This window comes from Festucalex cinctus, chromosome 2 (genome assembly GCF_051991245.1).
Source record: "Festucalex cinctus isolate MCC-2025b chromosome 2, RoL_Fcin_1.0, whole genome shotgun sequence".
Classification (NCBI taxonomy): Eukaryota; Metazoa; Chordata; class Actinopteri; order Syngnathiformes; family Syngnathidae; genus Festucalex; species Festucalex cinctus.
Genome location: NC_135412.1, coordinates 6,191,820 through 6,215,411, shown reverse-complemented (window position 1 = coordinate 6,215,411; position 23,592 = coordinate 6,191,820). Strand labels below are relative to the sequence as shown.

At 40.7% G+C, this 23,592-nt stretch overlaps 2 protein-coding genes across 6 annotated transcripts in view; both read left to right on the top strand.

Annotated features, from left to right (window-relative positions):
• The window catches only part of LOC144013490 (gamma-aminobutyric acid receptor subunit beta-3-like), a 64,449-nt gene extending 55,179 nt beyond the window's left edge, over positions 1 to 9,270 (top strand). For 3 of the 4 annotated variants that reach the window (XM_077512445.1, XM_077512447.1, XM_077512448.1), the window contains 3 exons: positions 597 to 844; positions 1,750 to 1,818; positions 6,469 to 9,270. In XM_077512445.1, coding sequence (XP_077368571.1) covers positions 597 to 844; positions 1,750 to 1,818; positions 6,469 to 6,837 — 686 coding nt within the window. In that variant the 3' untranslated portion in view covers positions 6,838 to 9,270. The remainder of the gene's footprint in view (positions 1 to 596; positions 845 to 1,749; positions 1,819 to 6,468) is intronic. The other variant, XM_077512446.1, reaches the window with a different exon arrangement.
• A 5,810-nt stretch (positions 9,271 to 15,080) lies between these two features.
• On the top strand, positions 15,081 to 23,207 carry ndfip2 (Nedd4 family interacting protein 2). Of its 2 annotated transcripts, none has more exons than XM_077512436.1 (8): positions 15,081 to 15,484; positions 17,631 to 17,832; positions 17,958 to 18,076; positions 18,184 to 18,271; positions 20,342 to 20,466; positions 20,533 to 20,599; positions 20,710 to 20,817; positions 21,679 to 23,207. In XM_077512436.1, exons 1-7 carry the CDS (start codon positions 15,458 to 15,460, stop codon positions 20,811 to 20,813), a joined length of 732 nt encoding a protein of 243 aa, XP_077368562.1. In that variant the 5' UTR covers positions 15,081 to 15,457; the 3' UTR covers positions 20,814 to 20,817; positions 21,679 to 23,207. The 2 variants fall into 2 exon arrangements, with proteins under 2 accessions (XP_077368562.1, XP_077368561.1); XM_077512435.1 differs by having other exon boundaries at positions 15,084 to 15,484; positions 17,958 to 18,088.
• The last annotated feature ends 385 nt before the right edge of the window (positions 23,208 to 23,592 follow it).

Sequence of the window (23,592 nt, the reverse complement as noted above, 5' to 3'; positions counted from 1 at the left end):
CACAAATTATTTAAAATTGTAAGTAATTTAGCTTTTTTTTTCTACACGGCCCTGGTTGATCTCCTTTGCTCTGCTGCCACCTGCTGGCCGTTTGTGTAATAACTACCATTTCTGCAACCGTTCTTTGCAGTTGAGAGGCTGCATCAAAGCAAAAACAAAAACAAAAGAAAACAACGTATAAATACGTCTTTGGCACACTTAAACATAAAAAAAACGTATCTACACGTTATTGGGAGCAAATGAGTTAATGATTCAGAGGTTGGATTTAGAAGGAAATATGATGACACCCACTCCATACTGTATGTCAGCTCGCAATCTGTCTGCCTGCACCGCGATCAAATCCACCAAAATCACGTTCCACCACGTGTGCCACAACTTAGACCTCCTTTTAGCTAGTCTTGTTAAAACTAGGCTAATTTTGGTCACCAAATTGTACCAGGGTGTGTGCAATAGAATGCCCAGAATTAAGCCCAGTGGGCAGCTGCCTGTCTACATCTTGTTATACTTTCACAAATAGGCAAAAGAAAAAATAGGTTTAATCAAAACAAGGTGTTTTTTATTTTATCACAATGGATGTCATGTTTGTAATCCTAAAGGAATCACCACCGTGCTGACCATGACTACTATCAACACCCACTTGAGAGAGACGCTGCCCAAGATCCCCTACGTGAAGGCCATCGACATGTACCTGATGGGTTGCTTTGTCATGGTCTTCCTTGCCCTTCTGGAGTATGCCTTTGTCAACTACATCTTCTTTGGAAGGGGGCCTCAGATGCAAAAAAAGCTAGCGGAGAAGGCTGAGAAAGCCAACAACGAGAGGGCGGCCAAGTATGACGCTGCAAGGGTAAGTTTGATGGGATTGCTCCTTCATAGAATCAGTGACTACAAAATGTAATGTATTTCTTGCTGAAAAATCACATTTTGATCCAGGGAAAACAGGTTGCAGAACAGATCAGCTACATAACAAGTGTGGGGGAAAAAAAATTCTTCCCCGCTTCCAGGAGATAACTGATAAATCAACTTTGATATTGCAGCCCTATTAAGATTACCGTATTTTCCGCACTTATAAGGTGCACCTAAAAGCCTTCAATTTTTTCAAAAGCTGACCATGCGCCTTATAATCCAGTGCGCCTTATATATGGATCAATATTGAGCCGCAACAGGTCTCGCTGTTAAGACGCTATCGGTAAACCTGCACGATCGGTGACGCGCATGCGCAGAAGATCCCGCCATCTTGGATCGCTAGCTAATACTAATACTTTACCTAAGAGAAAATAATAAAACAGCTGTTTATTCATTTTGGGAGTAAATGGAGTTGTCAGAAAGCTGGTTTGTAATCTATTAATAAAGTTTGACTGACCTATCTGACTGTTTTGTTGACATTCCCTTTAGCGCAGCACCATCTAATGGATGCATAACGTAACCCCAGCCTCTACTGTAGCGCCTTATATGTGAAAAAAGTTTGAAAATATGTCATTCATTGTAGGTGCGCCTTAAGTGCGGTGCGCTTTATATAAGGGAAAAAGTTTGCAAATATGTCATACATTGGAGGTGCGCCTTATAATGAGGTGCGCCTTATAGTGCGGAAAATACGGTAACTTTTGTTCACTCTTGACAGAATCTATGAAGAGAAGTTGCTGTGCATAGCTGAATTGTATACATTTTTAATGGGTTTCTATATATGCAGCATGTATGGCTGAGGCTTCAGTATATGACAAAAGCAGTTTTTGAACTTTGTCATCTTCTCAGGAGGCAGGTAGTAGGGCTGCATCCCTTAAACGGTCCAATCAGATTAGAGGCCTTCGCCACTCACGCTCGGTGAGTTGTTTCAGTCAAGGTCGGCACCGCTGCCAACATGGATCTTTCTTTTTTTTTTTTTTAGTTATTTTAACCTCAAAACAAAACATATCCACCATCATCCATGAATTCAATGCTGGGCAGCATGAAATTCTTTCATTCATTTGGACTTTTGTCTTGTAATTTTTTTGGTACATGTATAGTAGCATTGTCAAAGTAAAAATATTTCAAAGGAGAAAAATCACAAATGAAATATATATATTTTTTTTTTTAATGGAGTACTCCAGATGACAGCTAATAACTTTTTCACTGAAACATTGCTTGCTATCACCATGCATTAAAACCCTTTGCACAAGAAATTGTAAATAAACCCTTGACCTTGTGAGCCCTTTGAGACTCTTTTGTGATTAAGGGCTATTTTAATTTCAACGTGCATCATGCATAAATGATGTTTTGCCAACTTATGTTCTGCATACATTTATGGCAAAAATCGAAAAGCTAAATTCATCACTTCATGCTTTTTTTGCAATGTTTCTGTATGTGAAAATTCCTCTCTGTTGTGAAGTTTCGTTCATTACATAGGGTATATACACAACATATTTAAAGGATAGAAATCCATGTTCAAATGCATCACTGTGCTCTGCTCTAACAGTGGAACAGTTCGGCTGATTCCTTTATTATTGTTGATAACAGACTTTGGTGTGGTATCACAAGATAATTATGAGACAAGAGATCATGAAATTTGGCCTCATATCTAAATATTTACATATACTGTATTGATACACAACCTAGAAGTTAGCATCCTTTCTTTGAAGCTTCCCCATTTTTTTTGTAAAACTGGGGAGCTTCAAGCAATCTTGAAGTTGAGAGACAATGGAAAATCAATCAGAACCATTGTCTAAGCCTAGGCTAGCCATTTGGAATGTCTTGGAAAAAAAAAAGAAGAAGCCAGTGGCTGGTGTACAGGAGACAAATTGATAAATCCAGGAAATCATTTGATGACACAAAACCTTTTGAGAGCCGTAAAGAAAGACACCTGACGACATCACAGAAGACCAAATGAACAAATGTGCAGAAGCTACATTAAAAATGCACACATTATAAGATGAAGAGTTACGCCAAGCTGAAATTTGCCCCATCAAAACGTTTAATGGATCAGCGATAAAATCACATTTCTTTAACAAAATTATGAAAAGGCTCAACTCATGATCAGAAACACACAAGCAGTGAAACAAGCAAAATGAACTCAGAGGTGTACAGACATATTTTACATGCCAATTTAAAGAAGTCACATTCGTTCACCATTTTAGGTGTTTTAATAACATCTGGCATTATTGTGTCAAAAATACCCCAAAGATCAAGAATTGACGTATTTTCTGCGTATTTGTTGCCATCATGAAAATTGCTTGTATTGGGGCTGATCCGTCTCAAGCTGTCAACCAGCTTTCATTCCGTCCCAAGTCCGTCTTTCATCGTCCCCTCTTGTGCCTCACTCAGCGGTGAGTGCTCGTGGAGTGTGGAAAAAAGGGAGTCCCCCTAAATAAAGACAAATAAAGAATGCTATTTCGCAGAGGCAGACACAAACAGCCCTTTGGCTTTGGCATGAAAGTGCTTCTTCAAAGTAGTAATTTTGCTCTGGAAGTTTGCCCAGCCAGAGCTGTCACTGGTTGAGGAACTTGGTGTGGTAGTTTACAGACACATTTTCAGAAATAGCCGTATCACAGTAGATGTACTTGTTTAATTTCACACTTGATGGGTGGCAGGCACTGGAGAAATCCAACTACTTGTATACAAACAATAATTTGAAAAATAATCAATAATATATCCACTATAAAAAAAAAAAGACAACAAAACTGAATGAGTTATCATTCATATTTCATGAAGGTAATGACCCAAAGCACACTGCCAAAACAACAAAAGAATTAAACGGGGTAAAGAACTGCATAGTGTTCCATTCGTCAAGTCAATTGTGTAAGAAGGTGAGTGAAGGGAGCGACCCCTTGATGCAAAAGTGCAGTGAAAAACCTGGCGAGGCATTGTTAAGACGTTGTGGCAAACATGGCAATGGATTTGCGCCAAGAACATGGTTGTTATAGTAACAGTTGCGAGAAAGATTTTTTATTATCAGAAAGCGAGGTTGGACCGAGAGTAAGCGTTTATAGCGCCATTAAGCTGTACAGAGCAGAGAGGACAACAATGACGTCATTCATTCATAAAGTACAAATTATTGGTGCGATCGTTTTAAAAAAAATATATTTTCAGAGGTTGGCGTGGCCGTACAGTATGCATCTGGCACGTAAAAATGATCGTAAAATGCCTCTCCGCCATTGCCGATCAGCCTGGTTTACGTTGTCCTAAACCAACATTGAGGAATGTCCGCCCCCCCCCCTCTCTCTCTCTCTCTCTCTCTCTCTCTCTCTCTCTCTCTCTCTCTGCGTGAACATCCAGAGAGCTACGGTGCACTGCTGTCATGATCCCGGGATCGAGGTTGCGTCAGGTTAATACATGCGTTCCAAAAATGTTATTTGCGTCACGCAAACTTGGTGTGGCTATTTGCGCTGGCGTTAGTGAATTAGACGCTGCATATCAATGAGTCTCATTTGCATTGGGGTGGGCATATTTTGGGTCAAATGTATGCAAATTATCTAATTTGCATACGCGCAAATAATGGCGCAATCTGGTTGGCCGCGCACTTAGCGACGGATTTTGCCATCTGCGCGTGTTTAGTGAATTAGGCGCTCCCGGATTGCTCCATTTTTGCCGGTTAGCACCGTGCAAAGGCGACGCAAACCTTTAGTGCAGGGGTGTCAAACATAAGGCCCGCGGGCCGGATCAGGCCCGCAAAGGGGTTTAATCCGGCCCACGCGACGATTTTGTTAAAAAAAAAAAAAGTTAAAAGTTTAAAAAAAAAAAAAAAAAAATTGTAATGTCTAATTAATCAGTCAGCCACAATCAACATACAGAAAATTTGTAACTTCACAAGCAGTCCTCAGATGAGCAACGCAACTTCTCGTCCTGGATGTCATTATTTTACACACAACTTAAAGTTACGGTTTGTTTAATTATTATTATTATTATTTTTTTTTTTATTAAATCATAGACCGAAAAACGTGTTAAATACAACACAAATTCAATTACTGGTAACACAAATAGATATGATAAGGATTAGCGTCCTTATAACGTCATTAACTACGCCACGCAATGCAGTCTGGGAACAATATATATGTAAAACAGGTAGATTTAACACGTCTCGGACTCAGTGTTGCCGCGTTCCATTTGCAATTGTATTATTTTTTTTGGAACAATACGATTACAGTTGAGCTCTGTAATTTTGGGCTGGCACACAAATAGCGAAAATCTGCATATAATTGACGGCAATCGTTTTTAAGTTATATACCGTTATTTTACCGATGCGGCCCACTTGGTAGTATATTTTCCTCCATGCGGCCCCTGAGCTAACATGAGTTTGACACCCCTGCTTTAGTGAATAGGCCCCTTAGTGTCTTATGTTCATTCTCTTTAAATTCAGCACAGGAGAGGGTACGTGGTCTACATGGCAAAAGCAGAAGTGACTCGCTGGAGTCTATACAGGAGATGGATGCACTCAGAGTATGTTTACATCTCCACTTGAGGATGATGTCAAGTTGGCTGTTATAAAGTGGCCCCTTTTACCCCTTATCGTTCGATTGGTCATCCAAGTGTGACAAAAGCCCCTTTCCACCCCCACCGCCACACCCACCCACCAGTTGTGCCTGCGTAATGGGGATGCTATCAGAAATACACTAAAGATAAACCATAATAATTAATGCAATGGATTTATTCAATAGTTCTACAGCGTTCAATGTACATTGATGTCATATTTATACACCTAGCTGGGGAGCTCAGAATCTGTTGGTATCTGAATCATGTTACACCACATGCGCCACAAATTAGACCTTTTTTTGTGTCTAAACTAAGTTTAGTCTGCTTCCTGCCACGAAATTGTCAGGTGCATGAAAATCCCGAGTGCATATGCGCTGTCTATGAAAACAGAGCACTCAGTTTTGAAACTGATCCAAATGAATACATGTTACATTACTTTTCGTCACCTAAAAATTGAATGTTTCATTTTTAAACAATCTTTTAAGCAGTGTGTCCAATCCAGTTATACTGGAAAAAATTGTAAATAGAAGTTGAACTGCTGATCTCTTGTCACGTATTTAGCTTTTGACACAAACCCAAATATTTCCAGACCGCAGCAAAAATAAAGGCGATAACACTGTTCCAATAGTTTTATAGGGGAGTGTAAGGGTACATTATACAAACCCACACTGATGGAATCTTAACCTGCTTGGCTGAGGTAAAAAAAATAAAATAAAATGAAATAAAAAACAAAAGCTGGACTTGCTTGCATGAAAACCATCGTGCATTGCTACCAATTTGGTTCCTGTCACCGGCATACATCATGGGCATGCAGTGTGTTGTATCTGCTGTGTATTCAATGAAATTGTTGAGTGATGCTTGGATCTACTCCCTCATTGACTTTCTATTAGAGTCTTCGGGCTCTGAGATTGTGATGAGTCACAAGTGTATTATATTACAGTCATGACATAACACATTTCATGGCTCCGGATTGTCTGACAAATTGTTTCAACTTGGATTCATCTAATGTTAATCACTTCACTCACTCAGGCGGAACCAGGACACGGAAACATCCTGCTGACCACCTTGGAAATCCATAATGAAGTTGCGGGAGGGGAGATCACCACCAGCGTAGCAGACATCAGGAACTCTCAGTCCATGGTGCAGCTGGACAGCACGGCCTCATCGCACATTCAGTATCGCAAGCAGAGCGGCGGAGTCGGCCCGCGTTCCGCCAGTCGTCACTCCCTGGAGCGCTCTGCTCAGATGAAACGCAGCCGACTGAGAAGGCGGTCGTCGCAGCTAAAAATCAAAATCCCTGACCTGACCGACGTCAACGCCATTGACCGTTGGTCACGGATCATCTTCCCCTCGGTTTTCTCCTTTTTTAATCTTATCTACTGGCTCTACTATGTCTGAATGGACAGTTTTGTTGTCTGTCATTTCCCTTCTTCCCATTTGGTTTGGTTTACTTCCTTTTTGTCTGTGCTTTTATACATGCATTGAATCGATCAACATCAGACTAGAGACTGAGAGACTGATAAAGTTCTGTACCAAGTTTTCATCAAATATCTTTTTATATTTGCCGTGTTTGAATCTTTTATTTTCTGTAGTATGTACTGTAACTGGGACTTATGGTAGTCATTTCCCATAAAACAGAAACAAAATGCCAGCAATTGAGAACATACAGTCTTTGCAAAAAAAACATAGGTAAAATAAATGACAAAAGCAGTGTTCTAGTAAAAAAAAGAACTTTATACCACATGATCAGAAAAATGCAGACGTTTCCAAAAAATCCATTAAACAATATGTTTGATTGGTACCCTATGCACTGTAAATGCATGCAATGATCTTCCAATGTGGTCAACTTTTACCGACAGTTTCTATTTCAGGATTATCACGATTCTCAGGCTTCCAGGTTTTTACTTATTCTTGGCGCCATTTTTGGTCGGGGAGAGGAATGACAAAACAGCACAAGAATGAACAACACTGCCATTTTATTTCCAGTTCACCTTCTCATGGCTCCTGAAGCAAACGTGGAACCTGAATTTATCCAAATTGATCAAACTGTCAGTAGGTTTCTGAGAGGCGTTGTTACCCACCAAGCATTGTCTCATAAACAGAATTAAAAAAATAATAATTCAGCACTACATTTTCTGATTCAGAAACATTTTCAAGTAATCTTCATGAATGTCTGTGTTTGTTACTCATTTCAATGTGCTATTTTTAGTTGGATATCCTACAAATTGCTCATCCATCCATATTGGGTTACTATTGTACTCTTTGTTAAGTGTTCGTTTCATTTCCCACCTTGACTTGTTGCAAACAGTGAGACATTTGAGAAATTCTGTGTATATTTAAAAATGTATATAATATATATATATATAATGTGTGCACAACCCTAAATGATAAAAAAAAGAAAAAAGATGATCAAATAAGCATTGAGTTTGTGATTGTTATGCTGGCAAATGTCAGTCTATTTAGCAACAAAAAGAAAAGAAAAGAAAAAAGCATCCATTTATTTTCTTCTCCAAAATGTGACCATGCTGAAGTTCCAACTTGTTGCAATTGGATTTCAATGGACTCCACAGTCGGACCACGCAGGCCGTCTGATGAGCAAACGCTAGCATTGAATGTACCTGCATCAGATCCATTGTTCTTCAGGTAGAGGATAATGAGCCATGGTCATCGTTTCTTTCCATCTTGAATGTAAGCCCCTCATCATATTGCACGTGAGCAGGTCGCGAGGGGGCATGTACACATGCAGGACGGACAAGGTCGCGAGCAGGTATTGGTATGTTTTCGCTTGATTGCTGCATGTAGAAATATGATTGTGGTCTCAAATAATCAACCACTTCCAACTCATGAATGATCAATCGGAAACATTGTTTTTTTCATGAACCCCGCCCTACCGCAACACACTCGCATAGCTTTGTGCATGATCATGTATTAAATAGGACTACTAAGAGATACTTAAGAATACAACTTTAAACTTGTGACAGTCTTAAAATAACTGAATGTATTGTACTTGGATTGTTGCTGTCTGGCTTCAATTATTTTGAGATCAAATATGTGGGGGCGGGTGGGATGATGCAGTCCCCGAGCTGGTCCTGTTTTCTACTGTGTAGACGAGGCTTCACGTACATGTGAGGTGGTTTTAAGGAATCCTCAAGTTCCAGGAGAAAAAAAATATATATTTGTATGAAAACAGTGAATGACGGCTCATACTCAAGGGCCATTATTTTATTTTCTATCAACAAAGTATTAAAGAAAAAAAATATACAAACTCTGTCCACCTAAGTTATTGTGTACTGTGCATGCAACAACACGTTTGGAGAGACATTAATTAAGAGAAGGAGAGAAAAATGTTTTGTTTTTTCCCCCCCTAGCCTCATGAGAGCTAATGAACGCTCACTCTTAAAATGACACTATGCTTTGTAGCTGACTTGGAAAAGACATTTTAAAAAGTCAGGTGTTGTATGGCCTTGGTCCCATAATGGAATGTGAAATGTTCTGTGCTGCCACAAACTGTATCTAGGCTTAGATTTATATTGTATATCTCTGTATGTTTCTCTTCCTTTTTCGAAGGATGATTATGTTAAATCATCAAATAAATGATATACATTGTAATTGTTCTGTTTGTGAGCGTGCTTGACACTCACAGGAAGTTGACAAATTGGTGGCTGTATCTACATATTGACCTGCATTTTAAAATACAATTGCTGTACCAAATGTGCCCAAAACAATGTTAGTCTATTAAAGTGGCACATTATCACAGCGCATCCCTAAAAAACAGGAGTGTAATGTTAAAATGCACAATGAACAAATAAGATATAAAAACAGCAAAAATCCTGCTTGTGCCATCTTAGTTAACCAACAACTTCTTCACTGCAGGGTTTGTAGTGTCTTGCTTTAGGTCAGGGTTCCCCATTTCCGGTCCTCGAGGGCAGCACTCCTGCAGGTTTTCCATTTTTCCGCCTAACAACACACCTGATTCGTATAATGAGCTCTTCAGCGTGCCTGATAACGATCCTTACCTTTGTATCAGGTATGTTGGTAGATGGAAAACCTGCAGGACTCCAGCCCTCGAGGACCGGAATTGGGGAACCCTGCTTTAGGTGATGATATAAAAATGACTGCTGTTAGATTAGGGCTCTTGATGACTAGATAGATGACTTGAGCTAGGCCGTTGTGTCGCTGTTAATCGTCCTTGCTTGGCGCCCTGCTATGTGTCCTTGCTTGGCGCCTTTCTATCTGTCTGCATTCTGACATACGTATGCAGTAAAAACCAGTTAAGGCCATCAGGCCACACATTCTCACATGGGGAGGCTGAGCCGTTCGTCCATGTGGGCGGGCGGCCTAGACAGTATTAAGTGCAGGGACGATTCTGAACAGATCAGTTCCTCTTCCGCATGCTAACGGAAGAGGGCTCCGCAGCTGTGTACTCGATCTTTCTGGAATCCAGGAAACAGTCCAACTGAGAAAATGAAGCCGTCTGGTTATTACTGTTAGTATAATATTGTGAGCATTAAGATACAAGAACCCAGAACTTTACACTGCATTCTAACAGGCTCAAGATGAAATATGGAAACCAGTCTGTTTTCCCTCCTCAACTCAAAACTCTGGCTTGACTAGACATGAAGAGAGGGAATAATTATTACACATATAACTGAATTATACAAAATTTTGAATAAACATGTCTGGAACTATTGGCACTGATCAACTGTACAACAGTCCAAACCATCAAATCACTATAATGGCATTCCACACATAATGCTTGGAGTGGCTCCATCTTATTTCCCTGGTTTCTACCAGAGTTGTGCCCTAGGGCAATGGTTGCGAACCTTTTTTGAAAGTCTGTTTGAAAGTTTTGAAAAAAAAGTATTTAAAAGTCTAAAATTCAGAAACGTATATTTTAGGCCTCCATCCATCCATCATCTACTGCTTATCCTGGGTCGGGTAGCGGCGGCAGCAGCTTTAGCAGGGAAGCCCAGACTTCCCTCTCCCCGGGCCACTTCAACCAGCTCCTCCGGCGGTATCCCAAGGCGTGCACAGGCCAGCTGAGAGACAGTCACTCCAGCGGGTCCTGGGTCGTCCGCCGATGGGACATACCCGGAACACCTCCCCAGGGAGGCGTGCAGGAAGCAATGAGTTTCCTTCGCAGGGTGTCCGGACTCTCCCTGAGAGAGAGGGTGAGAAGCTCGGTCATCCGGGAGGGACTCAGAGTCGAGCCGCTGCTCCTCCGCGTTGAGAGGTCGCAAACAGGAGGACTGTACCCAAAGAGACCAAAAGCCAGAATGCACACGGCAAGCAGAGGAATGATCCAGCAACCTGCTGGTATGCTGGGGGGAGCCTTAAAACAAGGAACTAATTACCAATTGCCCACAGGTATCCACCTCCATGCTCAGCTGCCCCACGTATGGGCCACTAACAGTTCATATGAAAAGCTTGCAGGAAAAAAACAACAACAACAACATACATAACTAAGACTGAATATAACAGACTGAGAGGACGGTTCCTATGCAAGTCGCTACCCCGCTCTTTATACCCAAACTTTCTGAAGTGGAAACAGGGCTATAGTGGTTTGAATTCCCCATTTGCTTCTATGGGCAGGCTACCATGGATTCGGAAAGGCTGGGCTACAACGTTTGATATCCACCTGTGTACGTGAGCAGCTGGATGTCTCTGTGGGTGATTCTATTGAGGGTGAACGGCGATATCCTGCCAAACATTCTTATTCAGTGTTTGTTTTTAACAGCCAATTCACTACTCTTATTCACCACAAATTTGTGCACAACCCTACTTATTACGTTTATAATGTCAAGCATCATATTGAGGTGCAGCACCAGTCTGCAAAAGACATTATGTCCCAGATTCACGTTTAAAAACTCTCAGGTGCCTGCTGATAGACCTGTGTTGCCATTAAGCTTTAGTGATGCTTCACTCAGAGCGGAGTCGCATAGCAACAGCAGCTCGCTTGCAGCAGAGTGTTGAGTGAGTCTCGTTAAAAGCAAAAAAAAAACAAAAAAAAACCCCGCACTGAAGCTGAGCTATTCCAAATATGAATGCAAGCATATGAAACTATCACGATTGTACTTGTCCTGTTTTTGTCAAGCCGGGTTCAAACTGCTTGGAACTGGCCCCAATAACTGACCCAAATAACGGTATGCAAACTCAGAAAAGCCATAAAGCAGCCGAGACTGTGCCCATGTTGGGGAAACTCACAGAATGAATTCTTTCTGATGTCTTCCTCCTTCCTCTCTGCCTGGCTGCCAAATGACATACTTTCTTTTAATTCATCAGCAGCACGGCGAGTGATGGTGAGAGCGTGGGAGAGAGAGGCGGAATGGTGAGGGAAAGAAACTGTTTCAGCATCAAACGCCCAGTCTTAGATACTATAGGGAATATCTTGACTTCTCTGTTCACTTTTTTTTATTCTGTGCTTCTGTTTTCGTGAGATTTTTAGTGATACACAACAGCAGCAATGTTCGAAATACCAGGAAACTCCTATCTGTTTCATTATAAGTCTTTTATTTTGTATGACGTACTTCCTGGAATGGAACCAATCCTTTTTTTTGCTGCCAGATGATTAGCTTTTCTTTTAGAAGCAATCATTAAACATTTAAATTGGGTGCTCTTTGCAGTCTTTCTTTGACCCGCCTTGTGTTTTGCTCCCTGCAATTGTACAAAAGGAAAACTTAAAAGAATGACGATCTTGCATGTAGTCAGATCAGCAACCACATAGCAACATGATTAGCGTTATGTTGAAGTGAACATGACAGCATCTTTCCGCATGCAGGGGTTGCACAGCTGCCTCTGTCCCTGGCGAGAACACTCATATGATTGACTAAACCAAATCAGCGCGCCCAAGTCAAAAGAAATCACAAGCTCAGCGCCAGTACACGCGTCTTCAAATTACAAATTCATATTGTCGGGCGCAATGCAGAAATTTTATTTCCAGTTTTCCTTTGTTGGTGTGGCTCATTTATTGGGACAGAAATAACATTCTTAAAACTAGAAGACCATTTGGAAAAACAGTCTTACAGTTCTGCACAAAACGCTCCATAAACTGTTCACACATGCTTCATTGCATTCATTTCCCATCAAATGAGTCAGTACCATCAACATTGCAAAGATCCTTTCCCAGATAGGAAAATATGGATGAATCAACATTGAAATATGGTTCGGCTTAAAGGGGCTGTCTGCCGGATTCACTCAGGAAAATGCACTTTTTAAATACAGGATATACTAGTGATGTGCTTCTCGGGTCGAATCCCTGAAGCGTGTGCCGAGTAATGCAGATGAGTGGTTCATGAACGGCGTGTCAATGCGTGTGTTGATGACGTACGTGGTGACGTTTGAAGCCCCACGAAGCAGGTGTACCACGTGACTGATTCAGGAAATGATTCGCTAGGTTTGAGTGTAGTTCGAAATAAAAGCGGCAAAGAAACGCTATGGATTCCCCTTCACTTTTTGTGTTTTCGGGTCCCTTATTGCGCTACTTTTTTTGCTTTTGGCATTCGATTTGACGAGCTTCTTTTTGCGATGGAACCAGCAAGAAAGAGATTTTCCCTTGTTTAGGAGCACTTTGAGCAGATCTCACCTCAGAAGGTAATGCACTGTAATTACGGTACTATTTTAACAGATTCCAATAATAAAATAAAATAAAATGTGACAACACATAAAATTCACATTTTTCTGTTCACAGTTGAAAGTCCCCTTCAGTACTGGGAATCACAGAAATATACGCGTCCAATTCTATACAAACTTGCTATCTCATATCGATGCACACCTGCTTCATCAGTACCATGTGAAAGAGTTTTTTTTCCAAAGCAGGTGAAATTCTCTGCAAAAAAAAAGAAACCGCCTGAGTCCAAAAACTTCGGAAAAAATAGTTTTTAAATAAAAATGAATAAGCACTTTATTTTACCTCCTTATTTCACATTTTCACTTGTTGCATAAGCACAAACATAGACAAAGTAACACAGAACAATTCATGTTAAAACACTCTTCAAATATATATTCTTTTGTATTTAGAGCATGATTTACACCCCACCATTTTATTGCATGCACCAAGCATGTTATACATTTTTCTGTCCACATGATGGCGTAGTCGAGGAAATGAATCATCTTGAAGCCCCTACGTGTGTGAAGCATTTCACTGCAGGGCTTCACTGCTTTACGGGGCTTCATTTTGCCATCACTAGTCTACACATCTGTGTTTTTGTTAATCTTTTGTGGTAATTTCGTCCTAAACCCCCACCTCCCCAGCCTGTATTTTGCCATTTTGTGTTTGTTTTGTAAACAGCGGGACGTATTCACGCATATAAAGTAACTTCCATAATACTGACATTACAGTAAAAAAAACAACAACAACATGTATAGAGAATTCTGTACATGTGCACAATAAACAAACATATGAAAAACAATATAACCTAGCCTTTGGTACTGTGGTGCTGTAAATAAAGTTTCACAACTACAGTAATGCTTTCACTGGTCGCTGTCGTCGCCCTTCCTCTCCTGGCCGCCATCCTCATCCCCCTGGCCATAGACGTACTGCTCTGTTTGGCCAGAGATTTTCTTCCACACATCCTCCTTCATTAGTCAAGTTCTACTTTCACCTGACCGTCAACAACTGTCATGAATTTGTCAAATGTTCTAAGGAATTTTATTACGTTCGTTTTGCGCATTTTCAATTTTACGTTCTTGACTAATTTTGACATTTGAACACACTAGTCTGCGTACAAATATTTACACAATGAAATTATTTTGACTCATTAGACTGAGAACCAAATAAAATTTAATACATTTTGACTAGCAACATTTATTTGGAATATATGCTAAATGTGGGGTCATTATGCTAATTATACTTGTACAGAACTACAGTATTGGCAAAGATGCACGAGACTCTAGCAATCTGCTGTGAAGCATTGCAAGTTGGTTTGGGGATTTTTATCCACGTTACTTTGAGAATGCCATTTCTGTTTCAAGAAATGAGCCAACTGAGAAAAACTTTAAAACAGTCAGCTTCATTACACTGCACACTTGTGTCATTAACATCATGATTTATCAGTGTCAACATCTTTTTAAAGGAAACACTAATTTATCCAATAGTTGTGGCCATCACAATCATTTAAAAAGGTATCAAGTCATTTTGAACTATTGAAGAAGATTCCTCAAATGATAATCTATTCGTTTCTGCCCTCTGCTGGACATTACAATTACCTACACTCGCTAAAGCCAAGAGACAGGACAGTACGTTACAATTTTGCTGATGTCTATTTTAATTCGCGTGCTTTGCACAATGAACTATGAACTTTATTAACGTATTTAGTACTTGGTGATGCAAAGTCCAGCGAGTTCATGTTAGAGAAATTAAGCGTTCGGCATTTGCTTTTGTTTTTTTGTTTTTGTTTTTTTGACTCACTGCCACTGTGATGTATTAAAAATAGTAGACTTTTAGCTTGTTAATGGAAACGTAATTACCAACGCTGTAAAGATATCTATAGTGACAAACATTGTGGTTAAACATTCATCATTTCGATGTGTATTTGCGTCAAATGGTTCGTCCAATCACTCACCCTTCCGGAAATGGGAGGAACGACCTCAGATCGGAAATGCGTCTTGCTGATTGCAAAATAAAGTAAGTCCAGGTGTCAAACTACAGTCAGTTGGATACAAACTATTTTGCACACAATGAAAATGTGGAACATATCTTTATCCACGTTTTAATTATACATGGTATGCTTAATTTAAGTTTTTAAAACTGCCTGAGGAAATTTGCGTCACGTTATCACTGAATGTTGAAATTTTATGGCGGAAATTATACACCTTGAGGTGAACTTGACACGATCCACGGAGTTTTTTTCCGCTCTCTCTTCTCGCAACAACGAAGCGAGTGTTCTGTGTGTGAGCTGCGGCCATTTCTTACGCTGCCGAGTTTAGAATCGTTTTAGGTGTCATACAAGGTGTTTCGTAAACAACAACAACAAAACTGTTCTTTCTTAACTGGCTTGCTCGCCAGTTAAATCTCGTCAGAATGGACCCAACAAGTCGATACCAAGTGGTAAGTATGTGTGTTTAGTGTTATGCTATTTGGCCTACCTTGGGCCCAGCCACCATTTCCTACCATTTAATTAGAAGGCGTAATATTTTGATCGGTATGTTGTCCGCTCTAGTTTGACGTAGTTTGAAAGGAAGGTTTCTCAAATTCCGTTGCGCCTGTTAAGACAAAACAAATCCGTAGGCGAATACTTCCGCGTATGTTAGGCTAACATTAGCGAAGTGGTTCGGTAAAGAGCACAGTAGTTCAGTGCGTTGCTGTTTATTGTTGTTGATGTTGCTGGTGTTGAAATGGTGTTCACCCAGCTAGAGTTGGGCCTTCGTCTTCATTGGCCAGGACGACGTCCTGATTATAGCTGCGATAACCATTACGTGTTCCAACGTCAGTGAATGATGCCTAGTACTAGTTAGTACTAGTAATGTGTCATGCCCATGTCCTAAACTGTCGACCTTCGCCAGGTTGGGGGACAGTTTGGAGGATTAGTTACAGTTGCACGACCTCACGGTTAGTGGTTTGCCTCGTTTTGGACATTTTTTCAAAGTTTTTGGCGGAGAGTATCAGCGCTTGTGTACAGGTACGTGACAAAAAATAAGTAAAAAAATAAAAATATATCACAATTCATTGACACAATGCAAACAATAGATTTATATTTGAGGAAAACGACCAATCACGGCTCACCTGTTTTCTGTGTTTGGTCAGCAAACTGGGCCATGATTGGTCGTTTCCTGTTTCCTCAGCACAGGTGATGTCTTTAGTCAACAGCAAGTGGAAACATTAATTTTTAAAGGCATTAATTAATTAATTCATCTTCCTGACCGCTTATTCCTCACAAGGGTTGCGGGGGGAGCTGGCACCCATCTCAGCTGGCTCTGGGCAGTAGACGGGGGACACCCTGGACTGGTTGCCAGCCAATCGCAGGGCACACAGAGACGAACAACCATCCACACTCGCACGCACACCTAGGGACAACTCACTAGGGTTAACTCGGAGCGGCAAGTTAACCTGCCATGCATGTCTTTGCAATGTGGGAGGAGACCGAGTGCCCGGAGAAGACCCACACAGGCACGGAGAGAACATGCAAACTCTACCCAGGAAGGCCGGAGCCTGGACTCGAACCCGAGTCCTCAGAACTGGGAGGCGGATGTGCTAACCAGTCATCCAACATGCCGCCAAGGCATTAATTGTTAGTGAAAAATAATAAAGTTATCACATTAATTGTAGACGATTGTTTACTGTTGAAAGTGGCAGTGAGTCAAGTATCCCTTTAAAGTGCTCGAAATCTAGTTGAATTGAGTACAAATGAGTGACTGAGTTATTGTTGAGAGAGAAATGTGGAAAGATTTTTCATTGCGTAATTTAATATCTGGAGAGAAAAAAAACACACATTTCAAGTGCTGTTGTCAAAGGCAGAGCCACATGTTTGGGCCCAGGGGGCGGCTCGTGATGGAGCTATGAGGATTTGTTATGTAATCTGCACTTTGACCAGCTGCCATTTGTAATTGAGTTTAATCTTCTTCACTCTTTTCATTGTGGCTTCTAAAAGTTGCTTGGTAGCATCCTTGTCACTGGTGGTGTTCAGAGTTCTGTTGCCGTGTGGGATTTGCAACCAGCAAAAAGTGTTAACTGTAAATGGGGTGAGATTGTGTCCAAGTAACTAAGCATACTGCTTTACATTTAGTAGTAGATTGACTTTCAAGTTTAGTTTGTTCTGTGACCAAGCTTGTAACTGAAATAGAAAACACTGCCATTAATCTGTTCCAGCCAACACTAAACAACCCTCATTTTTGTTATGTTTTTAGTCAAGAAAAAAGCAAACCTAAACTCGCCAAACACAGTTGCCTTCACGGAAACTATCTGGGCGGGGGACAGGGAGAGAGAAAAAGAGGAGAAAAAAAAAAAAAAAAAGCTGCGTACGCCATCGAACGGCCCAATCACGAGCGAGCTACGTCCCGCCATCTACGGCGTTCAACAACTGTCGACGTGTGCGCTGCACCCGGCCACGAGCTACGCGGCGCTTAAGATTCATGGCTCGCGTAGATTATGTGATCTACGCCGGTCATTAACGCAAGAGCAAACGCAGTAGCATAAATCAGGTTTAAGATTATGCCAGGCTCAAATGGTGTTCTCAGGGTGTCGTCTTCTCTTTCAGCTGCATAATGAGGATGACTCCTCTGAGGCCTCCGGCAGTGAGCAGCAGCCTTGTGCCACACCCCAGCCTGGAACGTCACAGGATCGAAGCCAGACACAGAACAGTGTGGTACCGGACCCTCCACCGGCCGAGGCTGGGGGTGCTGATGCACCTCCTCCCCCTTATGCTTGTATTGACCTGGGTGCAACTGCAGCTGTGCCCGGTTTGTATTTAGCGATTGTGTTTTGCTGTTGAAATCCCTTTTAGATTTAGTGATGTTTTCTGTGTTTGTGTCACCCGAATATGGCCTCTGTAAATGAATGATCTCTTCTCAAAATATTTCCACAGAAACCAGTTTCCAAAGTGATTTCCCAGTGCCACCACCTTACAGCGTGGCCACTTCATTGCCCACATATGATGAAGCGGAAAAAGCAAAAGCCGCCACCATGGCAGCTTCCACTATGGAGGTGACTTCACGGGTGCGAATCCATTTTATTGCTTGTTTTCTTTCCACATGTTTCTTGACATTTGTTACTGTTTTTTCATAATTATCTGTGCATGTGTTATGGATCAGGAGGATGAATTTCTTCCGAGAGATGATTTCAGCGATGCTGACCAACTGCGGGTTGGGAATGATGGAATCTTCATGCTGGCTTTTTTCAGTAAGTCAAACACTGGAGCTGGGTTTTAACGTAAGCATTCCAATACAAATGATAATTCTCTCTGAGTGATCCGTTTTATAAACCAATACAGAACGAAGTAAAGAATAAGGTGTCCCTGGACACACTTCACGGAGGTGTAACGTGACTGCTAATGAATGAATGCTGCACGGAACTGCAGGCCTACATAATTGCATGACCAAAATCGTAGAAACAAACAAAATACAACAAAACTGACTTGAACAAAGTTTCATCTATACAACACAAGCAAGTCCATATTAGTTCAACACGAAAAAAAAAAAAAGTGTTTCTATCTGCCGAATGTTGTAGGTGACATAGACCAAAATCTGTGCTTATCACAATGGGCAACCGCACGATATACGTCACCACACTTAATGTTCATGAGCCTAGCGAGGAGGGTCAAACTCGGCGGGCTAGTCATGCTAGACGAATGTAAACAGTCTACTAGCGAGACGTCTATTGCGCTAAATCTACTAATTCTGTCCGAGAATGATGTTCCTGGTGCCAAATGTATTGGTATAGACGTGAAAGAACATACAAATGTTCATTTGAAGAGATGACTTGCGTGTCGAGGGCTGGAAAAGACGAGGAAAAGAGTCAACCTTAACTACAGGTAGTTTTTTTGTTTTTTTGTCACCCTCAAAAACATCATCCTACGCAACTGACACTGACCTTCTCCAGTTTCAACAAGCAATCCTACCTTTACCACTATATGCCCTGTCTGTCATATCTGGTTGTCTTTGATAGTTGTTGGGAATAAATTTGTATTGCTTTTTTTGTGTTTGTGTATGTGTGTAGTGTGTGTGTGTGTGTACCTGTGTCTCTTGGGCACAACCAACAACACTCGCTATACCTTAATTCTTTCAATTATTATATCCTTCCAGCTTATAAATTTTCATACATGTCACAGCTGCATGAAAGGCAAAAAAAACAAAAAAAAACAAAAAACAGGCTGCAAGCAAATCAGGTCCGTATAACAGTGGCAACACCATTTTAGCATTGTTCCTTGTCATTTGTTATTGTTCTCCGGCAGTCATGGTAGTGCCAAACGTCAAACAAAAAAATAAATACAAATAAAGACAGTCACTTACCTCTTCAAAACGGCGGTGGCTGGCAAGTACAGGATTATAATCTAGAAGCAGGCATGCGTGCCCTCCAGCAAAATGATTACGACATATAAAGGTGAAAGGCTTCACTTCGCCGGCGTGAAACTGCACTTTTGGACATCCGCACAAGTTGATCCCCGTTCACATTTATGACTGAATTTTTGGCTTCGGGAAACAAAGAATACATCATTCATATGTGGACGTTTGTAGTGTCTGGAGTGGTTCTGCAAATTCCATAACAGCTGTGTTTACTCGGCATTTTGTTTTTCCGGAGATAAACGAGAACAAAACAAGCAGTTATTTGCATGGCTCGTCAATGAGCGAGCTTCTTTTTGACATTCTTCCGCCTGAAGCTGCTGAAGTCACGTGGCCTTGCGGTCTAAAAATAGCATTCGTGCGGTTCTCCATTAGCAAAAGCTGCTGTGAACACATTACATGGTAAAATGTAAAGCACGGACAGAATATGAACAATAATCATCAACAGTTTCAGCCTATCAAAGAACCATGACTCACATCTAGGGGATGTAACGACAATTACAATACCTGGATATTAAATGCTACAAAAGTGTTTTTGCCATGTCCCCATATTAATAGCAGCACAAGGCCATGTTGATTTCCATTTGTGCAGTTCCACCACCCTCTGTTAGTTTATTAGTACAGTAGAATTTCATTCCAAATTTCTTTCTAGATTTTTAACCATAGTCATATCAAAGCAGAAAACATGAAACACCTTGGTGTCTCATTACAATTGTAAACTAAAATAGACACCACGATTAAAGCTCCTCATAAGCCTTTTTAAAAGCTCTTTAAATGGTTAAGGTGGTTTTATTTGTATTGGCAAAGATAATACATGCTCTTCATGTCTAAGCTGAAGTCAAATTTATGGATTATGGTTTTCAGGTTTGTGCTCAACACACCTCAACCTTTTAATTTTGTCTCCCTCTAGTGGCCTTCCTGTTCAACTGGATCGGCTTCTGTCTGTCCTTCTGTTTGACCAACACGATTGCAGGACGCTATGGCGCCATCTGTGGCTTTGGCCTCTCACTCATTAAGTGGATTCTCATTGTCAGGGTATGTGACCCAGTTACCCAGAACTTGACATGGTATCCATAAATATAATGACATTTTCTTTTCCAGTTCTCTGACTACTTCACTGGCTACTTCAATGGTCAGTACTGGTTATGGTGGATCTTCCTGTTGCTTGGTACGTTCTGGACGGTTATTCCATCTCTTTTGTTGAACCAAAACCAACCACTTCCACCCATATTTATTTGAAAGGTTTGCTGGCAACCTGATTGCCTTCTTCTTTTGCAGGTCTCTTGCTATTCTTCAGAGGTTTTGTCAACTATCTAAAGGTTCGCAACATGACAGAGAACATGGCCTCCTCACACAGAACACGCCTCTTCTTTCTGTATTAACAAGGTAAAAGAAAATGTTTAATCTAACTCAGGGGCGGACAACTTAAATGTAGAGGCCACAATTTTTCATTGGTACTACTTGTATGACAAATTTTTTTATTTATGGACAACCTGCAACTGCGTATGTCTGTTTTATTGAACCAATGTTATATGTGGTGATGTACAGACAATACAGCACCATGATTTCAATTCAGAATTTTGTGTTTACGAGTGAAAACTTTGCCAAGTCAAAGACAGAAAACGAACGTATAATTCGTGGTTGAGGCATCAACAGAAAGGAGAACTACATCATCGCAGATAAACTGTACTATAGGGCGGCCAAGATGTCAACGAGTCGTTTATTTCCGTATTTATGTGGCGCTCTCTGTTTTTGTCGAAAACTGTCTCGTCTCGAACTTTTCCTGGTTGCCATGTCTGCGACGCACATGCGCAGTAGTTCATCCGGGTCATCTGCGATGGAAAGAAAAGCATTATGGGTTGTGTAGTGTCACTGCTAACCCGTGTTGGCAACAGAACCTGAAACTTCAGGCGCATCTCAACCAAAATACTTCATACGAGGTAAACCTTCCTTTCATGGCACCATGACAGTGATAAAGCAGCATTTAAAAAGGAAGCATGTCGTGGCTGATGCCTAATAATATTTCGGGCATAGTGTATATAGTCATGTCTGGAAGCTCGCATTAGCACTGTGTGTGTAACACGATGTTCTGTTTGGCACGCTAACATATTTTAAGGTTTAAGATTTGTATGCGTTACCTAATAGTGTGCGTCTTGTTTCTTGCAGTGAGGTGGTGTCGGTCACATTTGGCTGACGTCAGATTGGCGTATCGAAGCCTTAACTGAATTATTTTGTGATTCGCTGCAGGGTCCCGTCCCATCGCCATTCCGTTCCATTGAGATGTCCTACAACCACCACCCACTCCCACCCTCGAATGACCTGCCAGGCCATCGCTGCAGTGAAGAGGAAGAAGGCAGCAAAGTAAATGTAGGGAGAAAGGTTTAGTTGAAGCATAGCAAATAGTTGTAGGTGTTCTCCACATAGAGTGAGTTGTGCCAATAAACTATTCTGATTAAGTCTTACTCCACCAGAATGTAGCACGTTCATCTCAAGTGGGGACTACCTACATCCCTAACACCTTAGTCACTTTCATTTTGGTCAATTTTAGGCAATTCATTCATGTGCATGTAGGACATATCCTGTGGAGGGCTGAAAATGAATCAGATTTTTGGCAGCAGGCTGTTCAATTGGAACCTAATCTTCTTAATCTTAGATGAGTGAACAAAATAGCATTTTAGCATGTCTGAGCCAAATGGTCAACAGGATAAATTTCAGGATTTTGTTCCTGACCTATGCAGCATCAGCCAGACAATTATACTGGATGAGGGCTACACTAACCACTGTCGTTTCTGATATAGTAACAAAAAGAAAAAAGATCTGTCCATCAGCTGTGGTCGTGAGTTTTCTCACGGGTGATCATCGAGCAGCTTCTGAGCCATTGTGCTCTAGGAGGACATGTTTGACAGGGCCAGAAAGCAAGTAAGTTTTATAAGTCCTATGCAATGTAGTTATTTTTGAGCTACAGTAATAGTTGTGGATTAGGAAGTTATAATAATGATAGATGGAAAAGGTTGGCAATATGACTAATAATGTGACTGGCCATGCATTTAACATGGATGTTTCTCTGGTTTTGTACCTATAATAAAATGTCCGTCCTTTGTTTTCATGGAAGTGTTAAGTGGCGATGGGAGCACCCCGAATCACAAGAACATCTAATATTTGCCAGTTTGTACTAGAAAGCGAATAAACAAACAGAAGCAGAGATGCCATCAAGTGATGAGAGCTGAGCCTGACTGGACAAAGTAAAAAAACCTGAAAATGAAATGTAAATACCAGCTTAATACCAATTCATATTTGCACTTTGAACTTCTGTACAGTATAATTTGAGTCTGCTTAACTTGATGTGGTGGTGGAGCAGTTAAAAAAAAAAAATAAAATAATACACTGCTTTCCATGTTTTTCAACTTGAATACTTAATCTTGAAATACTGCATTTTTTCCCCCATTTTCTTTTGCACTTTTTATTTTTCACACTGATGTACTTTTTCTTTTGTCATCTGAACTGTGACTATTTAAGTATTGCCAAACTTTCTTAATCCCCTCAGCCTTTTCCAGCGATATCCAAATTTGCTGCATGATTTACTTGCTTGAATGATTAGCAGGGATATCAGGAGTCCACCATTTATTTACAAAGCCATGAACCAGTGCAAAGAACAAATGGAAAAAAAATAAAACAAGTCATTTTGTTGTTGCTTTGGCAAATTTAACTAGTCATTTATTGTAACTGGAATTAATTGATGTATTGGAATATGCCAATAAAGTTAGAAAATCTACTAAGACTGTGTATTTCTCTACCATTGTGGATGTTGAAAAAAAATTGCAAAAATTGTAACGGACCTGTAATAATTTCTTTGGACCACAAGGAGGCCCTATCTACACATCATACTGCTTTTCATCTTCCTGGAGAGTATTTTAGTGATTCTCAATCATTGTGCCATTAGGTGTGGCGCTGAAAAAGATCTAATTTAACCCAACTAGATCACTAATTTATTTATTACAAATTATGTGTCTTTGTGCATGCACCGACAGGCAGAGCAATTAAATGCATTTCCACTAGATCGATCGATCTATCTGTCTGTCAAAAGAGGTTTTAAAATTTTTTTTTTTTTTTTTTAATGCACCAGGGATTCCACACTATTCTGCAAATTTCTAAAAGTAAAAT